The 16,894-nt window shown below is 42.4% G+C and overlaps 1 protein-coding gene across 1 annotated transcript in view; it reads right to left on the reverse strand.

Annotated features, from left to right (window-relative positions):
* LOC306928153 (single-strand selective monofunctional uracil DNA glycosylase-like) overlaps window positions 1–16,894 on the reverse strand; it is a 44,290-nt gene that overhangs the window by 11,971 nt on the left and 15,425 nt on the right. Inside the window, exon 2 of the mRNA XM_079508081.1 lies at window positions 7,843–8,141. Within this exon, the coding sequence (XP_079364207.1) occupies window positions 7,843–8,141 (299 nt within the window). The remainder of the gene's footprint in view (window positions 1–7,842; window positions 8,142–16,894) is intronic.

Here is a 16,894-nt window from a genome sequence, read left to right on the forward strand (position 1 = left end):
ACTGTAATTCTGCAAACTGTTAATACATATTTCAATCAATCAATCAACCAATCAAACATGCAAGTGATGGTCTTCAATGATTGATTGAAGACAAGTATTTATTAACAGTTTGCAGAATTACAGTACATTTCAAGCACAAACTCAATACAAAGACTGTTAACTGTGAGTGGACGACACCATAAAGCATTACACTTGTTTACAAGAGGGTTAGACTGATATAACAGTCTAACCTGTAAATAACAAACATAAATTCATGTTGGTGATTATATAAAAGGTAATACGGGCGTAATAGCATGATGATGCCATACAAAACATGGGCTACATGTGGAAGAAATGTGTTTAATAAAACGAAATTAACTGCTAGAAGGTCCAAAATTAACTTAATTGAGCAGTCACCGTCTCTGTCATGTTATTCATCCTTGATTTTACAGAGTATAGAGATCGACTACTATACAATCAGAGTATAGAGATCGACTACTATACAATCAAATACATCTGTATACAAGATCATTTCAGATTTCAGAGAGAGAGGGAAATACTAAATTAACTGTTAACTACATTAACACTTTTCGCGGGGGCGAGTTGGTAAAGGGGCGAGCAGTCTGGTATTCTGGGGCGAGTTGGTAAAGGGGCGAGCAGTCTGGTATTCTGGGGCGAGTTGGTAAAGGGGCGAGCAGTCTGGTATTCTGTCCAGCAGGGGGCTCGGGGGCGAGTTGGTAAAGGGGCGAGCAGTCTGGTATTCTCCACAACACTGCAGTGCAGACATGTTTTAACCCATTTTTGGCGGGAACCCCTTTTGGTGTTAGCATTATGTTAGCATTAAGTTATGTTAGCATTATGTTATGCTTTAGCTATTGAAAAATAGCAGATCTACAAGCTCATAGCGCGCCACCGAGTGGCGCGCTATGAGCTTGTAGATCTGCTATTTTTGAAAAATCTAAGAATGACTGACATAGAAACACAGCTTTTTCAGAAAACTGTCAGGATGTAGAAGACATTTTTAGAATCTGATCTCAGGTCAAAATGTTTTAACCAGAATCCTAAATATACAATAACTTACTCAACAGATCCTGACCCAGTATGGACATTCAGAAGTCACCGTGAACGGATGCTCAACGATGGTCCCGTTCAGATCAATGGGGTTCAGATCAATGGGGTTCAGATCAATGGGGATGTTCAGATCAATGGGGTTCAGATCAATGGGGTTCAGATCAATGGGGATGATCAGATCAATGGGGTTCAGATCAATGGGGATGATCAGATCAATGGGGTTCAGATCAATGGGGTTCAGATCAATGGGGATGATCAGATCAATGGGGATGATCAGATCAATGGGGTTCAGATCAATGGGGATGATCAGATCAATGGGGATGATCAGATCAATGGGGATGATCAGATCAATGGGGATGATCAGATCAATGGGGTTCAGATCAATGGGGATGTTCAGATCAATGGGGTTCAGATCAATGGGGATGTTCAGATCAATGGGGATGTTCAGATCAATGGGGATGCCGTTCAGATCAATGGGGATGATCAGATCAATGGGGATGATCAGATCAAGGGGGATGCCGTTCAGATCAATGGGGATGCCGTTCAGATCAATGGGGATGCCGTTCAGATCAATGGGGATGCCGTCAGACTCCACACTTTCGATGCATTCTTTAGAGGGACAGAACAGGTCTTGCGGCCTCTTATGCTAGAGGTGTTTTTATGCTAGAGGTGTTTTAGAGGCCTTATGCTAGAGGTGTTTTTATGCTAGAGGTGTTTTAGAGGCCTTATGCTAGAGGTGTTTTAGAGGCTTTATGCTAGAGGTGTTTTAGAGGCCTTATGCTAGAGGTGTTTTAGAGGCTTTATGCTAGAGGTGTTTAGAGGCCTTATGCTAGAGGTGTTTTTATGCTAGAGGTGTTTTTATGGCCTTATGCTAGAGGTGTATTAGAGGCCTTATGCTAGAGGTGTATTAGAGGCCTTATGCTAGAGGTGTTTTAGAGGCCTTATGCTAGAGGTGTTTTAGAGGCCTTATGCTAGAGGTGTTTAGAGGCCTTATGCTAGAGGTGTTTTTATGCTAGAGGTGTTTTTATGGCCTTATGCTAGAGGTGTATTAGAGGCCTTATGCTAGAGGTGTTTTAGAGGCCTTATGCTAGAGGTGTTTTAGAGGCCTTATGCTAGAGGTGTTTAGAGGCCTTATGCTAGAGGTGTTTTAGAGGCCTTATGCTAGAGGTGTTTAGAGGCCTTATGCTAGAGGTGTTTTAGAGGCCTTATGCTAGAGGTGTTTAGAGGCCTTATGCTAGAGGTGTTTTAGAGGCCTTATGCTAGAGGTGTTTAGAGGCCTTATGCTAGAGGTGTTTTAGAGGCCTTATGCTAGAGGTGTTTAGAGGCCTTATGCTAGAGGTGTTTTAGAGGCCTTATGCTAGAGGTGTTTTAGAGGCCTTATGCTAGAGGTGTTTTAGAGGCCTTATGCTAGAGGTGTTTTAGAGGCCTTATGCTAGAGGTGTTTTAGAGGCCTTATGCTAGAGGTGTTTAAGAGGCCTTATGCTAGAGGTATTTTAGAGGCCTTATGCTAGAGGTGTTTAGAGGCCTTATGCTAGAGGTGTTTTAGAGGCCTTATGCTAGAGGTGTTTTAGAGGCCTTATGCTAGAGGTGTTTTAGAGGCCTTATGCTAGAGGTGTTTAGAGGCCTTATGCTAGAGGTGTTTTAGAGGCCTTATGCTAGAGGTGTTTTAGAGGCCTTATGCTAGAGGTGTTTTAGAGGCCTTATGCTAGAGGTGTTTTAGAGGCCTTATGCTAGAGGTGTTTTAGAGGCCTTATGCTAGAGGTGTTTTAGAGGCCTTATGCTAGAGGTGTATTAGAGGCCTTATGCTAGAGGTGTTTAGAGGCCTTATGCTAGAGGTGTTTTAGAGGCCTTATGCTAGAGGTGTTTTAGAGGCCTTATGCTAGAGGTGTTTTAGAGGCCTTATGCTAGAGGTGTTTTAGAGGCCTTATGCTAGAGGTGTTTTAGAGGCCTTATGCTAGAGGTGTTTAAGAGGCCTTATGCTAGAGGTGTTTTAGAGGCCTTATGCTAGAGGTGTTTTAGAGGCCTTATGCTAGAGGTGTTTTAGAGGCCTTATGCTAGAGGTGTTTTAGAGGCCTTACGCTAGAGGTGTTTAGAGGCCTTATGCTAGAGGTGTTTTTATGGCCTTATGCTAGAGGTGTTTTAGAGGCCTTATGCTAGAGGTGTTTAGAGGCCTTATGCTAGAGGTGTTTAGAGGCCTTATGCTAGAGGTGTTTTTATGGCCTTATGCTAGAGGTGTTTTAGAGGCCTTATGCTAGAGGTGTTTTAGAGGCCTTATGCTAGAGGTGTTTAAGAGGCCTTATGCTAGAGGTATTTTAGAGGCCTTATGCTAGAGGTGTTTTAGAGGCCTTATGCTAGAGGTGTTTTAGAGGCCTTATGCTAGAGGTGTTTTAGAGGCCTTATGCTAGAGGTGTTTTAGAGGCCTTATGCTAGAGGTGTTTTAGAGGCCTTATGCTAGAGGTGTATTAGAGGCCTTATGCTAGAGGTGTTTTAGAGGCCTTATGCTAGAGGTGTTTTAGAGGCCTTATGCTAGAGGTGTTTTAGAGGCCTTATGCTAGAGGTGTTTAGAGGCCTTATGCTAGAGGTGTTTAGAGGCCTTATGCTAGAGGTGTTTTAGAGGCCTTACGCTAGAGGTGTTTAGAGGCCTTATGCTAGAGGTGTTTAGAGGCCTTATGCTAGAGGTGTTTTTATGGCCTTATGCTAGAGGTGTTTTAGAGGCCTTATGCTAGAGGTGTTTTAGAGGCCTTATGCTAGAGGTGTTTAGAGGCCTTATGCTAGAGGTGTTTAGAGGCCTTATGCTAGAGGTGTTTGGAGGCCTTATGCTAGGTGTTTTAGAGGCCTTATGCTAGAGGTGTTTTTATGGCCTTATGCTAGAGGTGTTTTAGAGGCCTTATGCTAGAGGTGTTTTAGAGGCCTTATGCTAGAGGTGTTTACAGGCCTTATGCTAGAGGTGTTTAGAGGCCTTATGCTAGAGGTGTTTAGAGGCCTTATGCTAGAGGTGTTTAGAGGCCTTATGCTAGAGGTGTTTTAGAGGCCTTATGCTAGGTGTTTTAGAGGCCTTATGCTAGAGGTGTTTTAGAGGCCTTATGCTAGAGGTGTTTTAGAGGCCTTATGCTAGAGGTGTTTTAGAGGCCTTATGCTAGAGGTGTTTTTATGGCTTTATGCTAGAGGTGTTTTAGAGGCCTTATGCTAGAGGTGTTTTTATGGCCTTATGCTAGAGGTGTTTTTATGGCCTTATGCTAGAGGTGTTTTAGAGGCCTTATGCTAGAGGTGTTCTTATGCTAGAGGTGTTTTAGAGGCCTTATGCTAAAGGTGTTTTTATGGCCTTATGCTAGAGGTGTTTTTATGGCCTTATGCTAGAGGTGTTTTAGAGGCCTTATGCTAGAGGTGTTTTAGAGGCCTTATGCTAGAGGTGTTTTAGAGGCCTTATGCTAGAGGTGTTCTTATGCTAGAGGTGTTTTAGAGGCCTTATGCTAGAGGTGTTTTTATGGCCTTATGCTAGAGGTGTTTTAGAGGCCTTATGCTAGAGGTGTTTAGAGGCCTTATGCTAGAGGTGTTTTAGAGGCCTTATGCTAGAGGTGTTTTAGAGGCCTTATGCTAGAGGTGTTTTAGAGGCCTTATGCTAGAGGTGTTTTAGAGGCCTTATGCTAGAGGTGTTTTAGAGGCCTTATGCTAGAGGTGTTTTAGAGGCCTTATGCTAGAGGTGTTCTTATGCTAGAGGTGTTTTAGAGGCCTTATGCTAGAGGTGGTTTAGAGGCCTTATGCTAGAGGTGTTCTTATGCTAGAGGTGTTCTTATGCTAGAGGTGTTTTAGAGGCCTTATGCTAGAGGTGTTTTAGAGGCCTTATGCTAGAGGTGTTTTAGAGGCCTTATGCTAGAGGTGTTTTAGAGGCCTTATGCTAGAGGTGTTTTTCTAGAGGTGTTTTAGAGGCCTTATGCTAGAGGTGTTTTTATGGCCTTATGCTAGAGGTGTTTTTATGGCCTTATGCTAGAGGTGTTTTAGAGGCCTTATGCTAGAGGTGTTTTTATGGCCTTATGCTAGAGGTGTTTTAGAGGCCTTATGCTAGAGGTGTTTTAGAGGCCTTATGCTAGAGGTGTTTAGAGGCCTTATGCTAGAGGTGTTTTTATGGCCTTATGCTAGAGGTGTTTTAGAGGCCTTATGCTAGAGGTGTTCTTATGTTAGAGGTGTTTAGAGGCCTTATGCTAGAGGTGTTTTAGAGGCCTTATGCTAGAGGTGTTTTTATGGCCTTATGCTAGAGGTGTTTTAGAGGCCTTATGCTAGAGGTGTTTTAGAGGCCTTATGCTAGAGGTGTTTTAGAGGCCTTATGCTAGAGGTGTTTTTATGGCCTTATGCTAGAGGTGTTTTAGAGGCCTTATGCTAGAGGTGTTTTTATGGCCTTATGCTAGAGGTGTTTTAGAGGCCTTATGCTAGAGGTGTTTTAGAGGCCTTATGCTAGAGGTGTTTTAGAGGCCTTATGCTAGAGGTGTTCTTATGCTAGAGGTGTTTTAGAGGCCTTATGCTAGAGGTGTTTTAGAGGCCTTATGCTAGAGGTGTTTTTATGGCCTTATGCTAGAGGTGTTTTTATGGCCTTATGCTAGAGGTGTTTTAGAGGCCTTATGCTAGAGGTGTTTTAGAGGCCTTATGCTAGAGGTGTTTTAGAGGCCTTATGCTAGAGGTGTTTTAGAGGCCTTATGCTAGAGGTGTTTAGAGGCCTTATGCTAGAGGTGTTTTAGAGGCCTTATGCTAGAGGTGTTTTTATGGCCTTATGCTAGAGGTATTTTAGAGGCCTTATGCTAGAGGTGTTTTAGAGGCCTTATGCTAGAGGTGTTTTTATGGCCTTATGCTAGAGGTATTTTAGAGGCCTTATGCTAGAGATGTTTTAGAGGCCTTATGCTAGAGGTGTTTTTATGGCCTTATGCTAGAGGTGTTTTTATGGCCTTATGCTAGAGGTGTTTTTATGGCCTTATGCTAGAGGTGTTTTTATGGCCTTATGCTAGAGGTGTTTTAGAGGCCTTATGCTAGAGGTGTTTTTATGGCCTTATGCTAGAGGTGTTTTAGAGGCCTTATGCTAGAGGTGTTTTAGAGGCCTTATGCTAGAGGTGTTTTAGAGGCCTTATGCTAGAGGTGTTTTAGAGGCCTTATGCTAGAGGTGTTTTAGAGGCCTTATGCTAGAGGTGTTTTTATGGCCTTATGTTAGAGGTGTTTAGAGGCCTTATGCTAGAGGTGTTTTAGAGGCCTTATGCTAGAGGTGTTTTTATGGCCTTATGTTAGAGGTGTTTAGAGGCCTTATGCTAGAGGTATTTAGAGGCCTTATGCTAGAGGTGTATTAGAGGCCTTATGCTAGTGGTGTTTAGAGGCCTTATGTTAGAGGTGTTTTAGAGGCCTTATGCTAGAGGTGTTTAGAGGCCTTATGTTAGAGGTGTTTTAGAGGCCTTATGCTAGAGGTGTTTAGAGGCCTTATGCTAGAGGTGTTTTAGAGGCCTTATGCTAGAGGTGTTTTAGAGGCCTTATGCTAGAGGTGTTTTAGAGGCCTTATGCTAGAGGTGTTTTAGAGGCCTTATGCTAGAGGTGTTCTTATGCTAGAGGTGTTTTAGAGGCCTTATGCTAGAGGTGTTTTAGAGGCCTTATGCTAGGTGTTTTAGAGGCCTTATGCTAGAGGTGTTCTTATGCTAGAGGTGTTTTAGAGGCCTTATGCTAGAGGTGTTTTAGAGGCCTTATGCTAGAGGTGTTTTATGGCCTTATGTTAGAGGTGTTTAGAGGCCTTATGCTAGAGGTGTTCTTATGCTAGAGGTGTTTAGAGGCCTTATGCTAGAGGTGTTTTATGGCCTTATGCTAGAGGTGTTTTAGAGGCCTTATGCTAGAGGTGTTTTAGAGGCCTTATGCTAGAGGTGTTTTATGGCCTTATGCTAGAGGTGTTTTTATGGCCTTATGCTAGAGGTGTTTTAGAGGCCTTATGCTAGAGGTGTTTTAGAGGCCTTATGCTAGAGGTGTTTTAGAGGCCTTATGCTAGAGGTGTTTTTATGGCCTTATGCTAGAGGTGTTTTAGAGGCCTTATGCTAGAGGTGTTTTAGAGGCCTTATGCTAGAGGTGTTTTAGAGGCCTTATGCTAGATGTGTTTTAGAGGCCTTATGCTAGAGGTGTTTTTATGGCCTTATGCTAGAGGTGTTTAAGAGGCCTTATGCTAGAGGTGTTTTAGAGGCCTTATGCTAGAGGTGTTTTAGAGGCCTTATGCTAGAGGTGTTTTAGAGGCCTTATGCTAGATGTGTTTTAGAGGCCTTATGCTAGAGGTGTTTAGAGGCCTTATGCTAGAGGTGTTTAGAGGCCTTATGCTAGAGGTGTTTAGAGGCCTTATGCTAGAGGTGTTTTAGAGGCCTTATGCTAGAGGTGTTTTAGAGGCCTTATGCTAGAGGTGTTTTAGAGGCCTTATGCTAGAGGTGTTTTAGAGGCCTTATGCTAGAGGTGTTTTAGAGGCCTTATGCTAGAGGTGTTTTAGAGGCCTTATGCTAGAGGTGTTCTTATGCTAGAGGTGTTCTTATGCTAGAGGTGTTTTAGAGGCCTTATGCTAGAGGTGTTCTTATGCTAGAGGTGTTTTAGAGGCCTTATGCTAGAGGTGTTTTAGAGGCCTTATGCTAGAGGTGTTCTTATGCTAGAGGTGTTTTAGAGGCCTTATGCTAGAGGTGTTTTAGAGGCCTTATGCTAGAGGTGTTCTTATGCTAGAGGTGTTCTTATGCTAGAGGTGTTTTTTCCGGTGTCTGCCAAAAAGGTGACCATTTTTCCTGACATTTATAAACTCACCAGTGGTAAATGTAAGTATTCTTTAGCGACTGATGTGATGGTATGAATGCTCTGTGGGTTTTCTGTAGAGATGGACGCCAAGGTGTGTAATCCCTGTTTCTCTTCCAGGTGATATCGTTTATAATGGTGCTGGTTCTGCTCATCCAGGTGGTTCTGCTCATGGTGGTTCTGCTGGTGGTGGTTCTGCTCATCCAGGTGGTTCTGCTCATGGTTGTTCTGCTCATGGTTGTTCTGCTCATCCAGGCTTCGTACTTCATGTTCTGATGGTAGATCAAGCATGCCAGCCCGATGGCTCAACACTGGATTGAAGACAAAGACAATTACAATTTAGGCATTTAGCAGACGCTCTTAATCCAGAGCGATACATAAAAAGTAGTTATCATGAAACATGCGTAAGCTAAGAACGTAACTAGCTTGAATGTGAGTTAGTAGTATTATTAGTAGTCTAATAGTCTAATAGTTAGTCCAATGGGTCATTTATCTTCTTTATTGGCCTTTTGAGCTGTCTGAATGAACCTTAACCCATTCTGGGCGGGAACCCCTTTTGGTGTTTTAAACATTATGTTATAATTTAGCTATTGAAAAATAGCAGATCTACAAGACTCACTCCCAATCTAAACTATGGAATGAACTTCCCATTGCAGTCAGAACTACAGACTCACTCCCAATCTAAACTATGGAATGAACTTCCCATTGCAGTCAGAACTACAGACTCACTCCCAATCTAAACTATGGAATGAACTTCCCATTGCAGTCAGAACTACAGACTCACTCACAATCTAAACTATGGAATGAACTTCCCATTGCAGTCAGAACTACAGACTCACTCCCAATGTAAACTATGGAATGAACTTCCCATCGCAGTCAGAACTACAGACTCACTCCCAATGTAAACTATGGAATGAACTTCCCATCGCAGTCAGAACTACAGACTCACTCCCAATGTAAACTATGGAATGAACTTCCCATCGCAGTCAGAACTACAGACTCACTCCCAATGTAAACTATGGAATGAACTTCCCATCACAGTCAGAACTACAGACTCACTCCCAATCTAAACTATGGAATGAACTTCCCATTACAGTCAGAACTACAGACTCACTCCCAATCTAAACTATGGAATGAACTTCCCACTGCAGTCAGAACTACAGACTCACTCCCAATCTAAACTATGGAATGAACTTCCCATTGCAGTCAGAACTACAGACTCACTCCCAATCTAAACTATGGAATGAACTTCCCACTGCAGTCAGAACTACAGACTCACTCCCAATCTAAACTATGGAATGAACTTCCCATTGCAGTCAGAACTACAGACTCACTCCCAATCTAAACTATGGAATGAACTTCCCACTGCAGTCAGAACTACAGACTCACTCCCAATCTAAACAATGGAATGAACTTCCCACTGCAGTCAGAACTACAGACTCACTCCCAATCTAAACTATGGAATGAACTTCCCATTACAGTCAGAACTACAGACTCACTCCCAATCTAAACTATGGAATGAACTTCCCATTGCAGTCAGAACTACAGACTCACTCCCAATCTAAACTATGGAATGAACTTCCCATTGCAGTCAGAACTACAGACTCACTCCCAATCTAAACTATGGAATGAACTTCCCATTGCAGTCAGAACTACAGACTCACTCCCAATCTAAACTATGGAATGAACTTCCCATTGCAGTCAGAACTACAGACTCACTCCCAATCTAAACTATGGAATGAACTTCCCATTACAGTCAGAACTACAGACTCACTCCCAATCTAAACTATGGAATGAACTTCCCACTGCAGTCAGAACTACAGACTCACTCCCAATCTAAACTATGGAATGAACTTCCCAATGCAGTCAGAACTACAGACTCACTCCCAATCTAAACTATGGAATGAACTTCCCACTGCAGTCAGAACTACAGACTCACTCCCAATCTAAACTATGGAATGAACTTCCCATTGCAGTCAGAACTGCAGACTCACTCCCAATCTAAACTATGGAATGAACTTCCCATTACAGTCAGAACTACAGACTCACTCCCAATCTAAACTATGGAATGAACTTCCCATTACAGTCAGAACTACAGACTCACTCCCAATCTAAACTATGGAATGAACTTCCCATTGCAGTCAGAACTACAGACTCACTCCCAATCTAAACTATGGAATGAACTTCCCATTACAGTCAGAACTACATACTCACTCCCAATCTAAACTATGGAATGAACTTCCCATTACAGTCAGAACTACAGACTCACTCCCAATCTAAACTATGGAATGAACTTCCCACTGCAGTCAGAACTACAGACTCAATCCCAATCTAAACTATGGAATGAACTTCCCATTGCAGTCAGAACTACAGACTCACTCCCAATCTAAACTATGGAATGAACTTCCCATTGCAGTCAGAACTACAGACTCACTCCCAATCTAAACTATGGAATGAACTTCCCACTGCAGTCAGAACTACAGACTCACTCCCAATCTAAACTATGGAATGAACTTCCCATTGCAGTCAGAACTACAGACTCACTCCCAATCTAAAATATGGAATGAACTTCCCACTGCAGTCAGAACTACAGACTCACTCCCAATCTAAACAATGGAATGAACTTCCCACTGCAGTCAGAACTACAGACTCACTCCCAATCTAAACTATGGAATGAACTTCCCATTACAGTCAGAACTACAGACTCACTCCCAATCTAAACTATGGAATGAACTTCCCATTGCAGTCAGAACTACAGACTCACTCCCAATCTAAACTATGGAATGAACTTCCCATTGCAGTCAGAACTACAGACTCACTCCCAATCTAAACTATGGAATGAACTTCCCATTGCAGTCAGAACTACAGACTCACTCCCAATCTAAACTATGGAATGAACTTCCCATTGCAGTCAGAACTACAGACTCACTCCCAATCTAAACTATGGAATGAACTTCCCATTACAGTCAGAACTACAGACTCACTCCCAATCTAAACTATGGAATGAACTTCCCACTGCAGTCAGAACTACAGACTCACTCCCAATCTAAACTATGGAATGAACTTCCCATTACAGTCAGAACTACAGACTCACTCCCAATCTAAACTATGGAATGAACTTCCCATTGCAGTCAGAACTACAGACTCACTCCCAATCTAAACTATGGAATGAACTTCCCATTGCAGTCAGAACTACAGACTCACTCCCAATCTAAACTATGGAATGAACTTCCCACTGCAGTCAGAACTACAGACTCACTCCCAATCTAAACTATGGAATGAACTTCCCATTGCAGTCAGAACTACAGACTCACTCCCAATCTAAACTATGGAATGAACTTCCCATTACAGTCAGAACTACAGACTCACTCCCAATCTAAACTATGGAATGAACTTCCCACTGCAGTCAGAACTACAGACTCACTCCCAATCTAAACTATGGAATGAACTTCCCAATGCAGTCAGAACTACAGACTCACTCCCAATCTAAACTATGGAATGAACTTCCCACTGCAGTCAGAACTACAGACTCACTCCCAATCTAAACTATGGAATTAACTTCCCATTGCAGTCAGAACTGCAGACTCACTCCCAATCTAAACTATGGAATGAACTTCCCATTACAGTCAGAACTACAGACTCACTCCCAATCTAAACTATGGAATGAACTTCCCATTACAGTCAGAACTACAGACTCACCCCCAATCTAAACTATGGAATGAACTTCCCATTGCAGTCAGAACTACAGACTCACTCCCAATCTAAACTATGGAATGAACTTCCCATTACAGTCAGAACTACAGACTCACTCCCAATCTAAACTATGGAATGAACTTCCCATTACAGTCAGAACTACAGACTCACTCCCAATCTAAACTATGGAATGAACTTCCCACTGCAGTCAGAACTACAGACTCAATCCCAATCTAAACTATGGAATGAACAGAACTACAGACTCACTCCCAATCTAAACTATGGAATGAACTTCCCATTGCAGTCAGAACTACAGACTCACTCCCAATCTAAACTATGGAATGAACTTCCCACTGCAGTCAGAACTACAGACTCACTCCCAATCTAAACTATGGAATGAACTTCCCATTGCAGTCAGAACTACAGACTCACTCCCAATCTAAACTATGGAATGAACTTCCCACTGCAGTCAGAACTACAGACTCACACCCAATCTAAACTATGGAATGAACTTCCCATTACAGTCAGAACTACAGACTCACTCCCAATCTAAACTATGGAATGAACTTCCCATTACAGTCAGAACTACAGACTTACTCCCCATCTAAACTATGGAATGAACTTCCCATTGCAGTCAGAACTACAGACTCACTCCCAATCTAAACTATGGAATGAACTTCCCACTGCAGTCAGAACTACAGACTCACTCCCAATCTAAACTATGGAATTAACTTCCCATTGCAGTCAGAACTACAGACTCACTCCCAATCTAAACTATGGAATGAACTTCCCATTGCAATCAGAACTACAGACTCACTCCCAATCTAAACTATGGAATGAACTTCCCATTGCAGTCAGAACTACAGACTCACTCACAATCTAAACTATGGAATGAACTTCCCATTGCAGTCAGAACTACAGACTCACTCCCAATGTAAACTATGGAATGAACCTCCCATCGCAGTCAGAACTACAGACTCACTCCCAATGTAAACTATGGAATGAACTTCCCATCGCAGTCAGAACTACAGACTCACTCCCAATGTAAACTATGGAATGAACTTCCCATCGCAGTCAGAACTACAGACTCACTCCCAATGTAAACTATGGAATGAACTTCCCATCGCAGTCAGAACTAGACTCACTCCCAATCTAAACTATGGAATGAACTTCCCATCGCAGTCAGAACTACAGACTCACTCCCAATCTAAACTATGGAATGAACTTCCCATCGCAGTCAGAACTACAGACTCACTCCCAATCTAAACTATGGAATGAACTTCCCATCGCAGTCAGAACTACAGACTCACTCCCAATCTAAACTATGGAATGAACTTCCCATCGCAGTCAGAACTACAGACTCACTCCCAATCTAAACTATGGAATGAACTTCCCATCGCAGTCAGAACTACAGACTCACTCCCAATCTAAACTATGGAATGAACTTCCCATCGCAGTCAGAACTACAGACTCACTCCCAATCTAAACTATGGAATGAACTTCCCATCGCAGTCAGAACTACAGACTCACTCCCAATCTAAACTACAGAACTACAGACTCACTCCCAATCTAAACTAAGGAATGAACTTCCCATTGCAGTCAGAACTACAGACTCACTCCCAATCTAAACTATGGAATGAACTTCCCATTGCAGTCAGAACTACAGACTCACTCCCAATCTAAACTATGGAATGAACTTCCCATTGCAGTCAGAACTACAGACTCACTCCCAATCTAAACTATGGAATGAACTTCCATTACAGTCAGAACTACAGACTCACTCCCAATCTAAACTATGGAATGAACTTCCCATTGCAGTCAGAACTACAGACTCACTCCCAATCTAAACTATGGAATGAACTTCCCATTGCAGTCAGAACTACAGACTCACTCCCAATCTAAACTATGGAATGAACTTCCCATTGCAGTCAGAACTACAGACTCACTCACAATCTAAACTATGGAATGAACTTCCCATTGCAGTCAGAACTACAGACTCACTCCCAATGTAAACTATGGAATGAACTTCCCATCGCAGTCAGAACTACAGACTCACTCCCAATGTAAACTATGGAATGAACTTCCCATCGCAGTCAGAACTACAGACTCACTCCCAATGTAAACTATGGAATGAACTTCCCATCGCAGTCAGAACTACAGACTCACTCCCAATGTAAACTATGGAATGAACTTCCCATCGCAGTCAGAACTACAGACTCACTCCCAATCTAAACTATGGAATGAACTTCCCATTACAGTCAGAACTACAGACTCACTCCCAATCTAAACTATGGAATGAACTTCCCACTGCAGTCAGAACTACAGACTCACTCCCAATCTAAACTATGGAATGAACTTCCCATTGCAGTCAGAACTACAGACTCACTCCCAATCTAAACTATGGAATGAACTTCCCACTGCAGTCAGAACTACAGACTCACTCCCAATCTAAACTATGGAATGAACTTCCCATTGCAGTCAGAACTACAGACTCACTCCCAATCTAAACTATGGAATGAACTTCCCACTGCAGTCAGAACTACAGACTCACTCCCAATCTAAACAATGGAATGAACTTCCCACTGCAGTCAGAACTACAGACTCACTCCCAATCTAAACTATGGAATGAACTTCCCATTACAGTCAGAACTACAGACTCACTCCCAATCTAAACTATGGAATGAACTTCCCATTGCAGTCAGAACTACAGACTCACTCCCAATCTAAACTATGGAATGAACTTCCCATTGCAGTCAGAACTACAGACTCACTCCCAATCTAAACTATGGAATGAACTTCCCATTGCAGTCAGAACTACAGACTCACTCCCAATCTAAACTATGGAATGAACTTCCCATTGCAGTCAGAACTACAGACTCACTCCCAATCTAAACTATGGAATGAACTTCCCATTACAGTCAGAACTACAGACTCACTCCCAATCTAAACTATGGAATGAACTTCCCACTGCAGTCAGAACTACAGACTCACTCCCAATCTAAACTATGGAATGAACTTCCCAATGCAGTCAGAACTACAGACTCACTCCCAATCTAAACTATGGAATGAACTTCCCACTGCAGTCAGAACTACAGACTCACTCCCAATCTAAACTATGGAATGAACTTCCCATTGCAGTCAGAACTGCAGACTCACTCCCAATCTAAACTATGGAATGAACTTCCCATTACAGTCAGAACTACAGACTCACTCCCAATCTAAACTATGGAATGAACTTCCCATTACAGTCAGAACTACAGACTCACTCCCAATCTAAACTATGGAATGAACTTCCCATTGCAGTCAGAACTACAGACTCACTCCCAATCTAAACTATGGAATGAACTTCCCATTACAGTCAGAACTACATACTCACTCCCAATCTAAACTATGGAATGAACTTCCCATTACAGTCAGAACTACAGACTCACTCCCAATCTAAACTATGGAATGAACTTCCCACTGCAGTCAGAACTACAGACTCAATCCCAATCTAAACTATGGAATGAACTTCCCATTGCAGTCAGAACTACAGACTCACTCCCAATCTAAACTATGGAATGAACTTCCCATTGCAGTCAGAACTACAGACTCACTCCCAATCTAAACTATGGAATGAACTTCCCACTGCAGTCAGAACTACAGACTCACTCCCAATCTAAACTATGGAATGAACTTCCCATTGCAGTCAGAACTACAGACTCACTCCCAATCTAAAATATGGAATGAACTTCCCACTGCAGTCAGAACTACAGACTCACTCCCAATCTAAACAATGGAATGAACTTCCCACTGCAGTCAGAACTACAGACTCACTCCCAATCTAAACTATGGAATGAACTTCCCATTACAGTCAGAACTACAGACTCACTCCCAATCTAAACTATGGAATGAACTTCCCATTGCAGTCAGAACTACAGACTCACTCCCAATCTAAACTATGGAATGAACTTCCCATTGCAGTCAGAACTACAGACTCACTCCCAATCTAAACTATGGAATGAACTTCCCATTGCAGTCAGAACTACAGACTCACTCCCAATCTAAACTATGGAATGAACTTCCCATTGCAGTCAGAACTACAGACTCACTCCCAATCTAAACTATGGAATGAACTTCCCATTACAGTCAGAACTACAGACTCACTCCCAATCTAAACTATGGAATGAACTTCCCACTGCAGTCAGAACTACAGACTCACTCCCAATCTAAACTATGGAATGAACTTCCCATTACAGTCAGAACTACAGACTCACTCCCAATCTAAACTATGGAATGAACTTCCCATTGCAGTCAGAACTACAGACTCACTCCCAATCTAAACTATGGAATGAACTTCCCATTGCAGTCAGAACTACAGACTCACTCCCAATCTAAACTATGGAATGAACTTCCCACTGCAGTCAGAACTACAGACTCACTCCCAATCTAAACTATGGAATGAACTTCCCATTGCAGTCAGAACTACAGACTCACTCCCAATCTAAACTATGGAATGAACTTCCCATTACAGTCAGAACTACAGACTCACTCCCAATCTAAACTATGGAATGAACTTCCCACTGCAGTCAGAACTACAGACTCACTCCCAATCTAAACTATGGAATGAACTTCCCAATGCAGTCAGAACTACAGACTCACTCCCAATCTAAACTATGGAATGAACTTCCCACTGCAGTCAGAACTACAGACTCACTCCCAATCTAAACTATGGAATTAACTTCCCATTGCAGTCAGAACTGCAGACTCACTCCCAATCTAAACTATGGAATGAACTTCCCATTACAGTCAGAACTACAGACTCACTCCCAATCTAAACTATGGAATGAACTTCCCATTACAGTCAGAACTACAGACTCACTCCCAATCTAAACTATGGAATGAACTTCCCATTGCAGTCAGAACTACAGACTCACTCCCAATCTAAACTATGGAATGAACTTCCCATTACAGTCAGAACTACAGACTCACTCCCAATCTAAACTATGGAATGAACTTCCCATTACAGTCAGAACTACAGACTCACTCCCAATCTAAACTATGGAATGAACTTCCCACTGCAGTCAGAACTACAGACTCAATCCCAATCTAAACTATGGAATGAACAGAACTACAGACTCACTCCCAATCTAAACTATGGAATGAACTTCCCATTGCAGTCAGAACTACAGACTCACTCCCAATCTAAACTATGGAATGAACTTCCCACTGCAGTCAGAACTACAGACTCACTCCCAATCTAAACTATGGAATGAACTTCCCATTGCAGTCAGAACTACAGACTCACTCCCAATCTAAACTATGGAATGAACTTCCCACTGCAGTCAGAACTACAGACTCACACCCAATCTAAACTATGGAATGAACTTCC

This window comes from Electrona antarctica, assembly GCF_951216825.1.
Source record: "Electrona antarctica genome assembly, chromosome: 8".
NCBI lineage: Eukaryota > Metazoa > Chordata > Actinopteri > Myctophiformes > Myctophidae > Electrona > Electrona antarctica.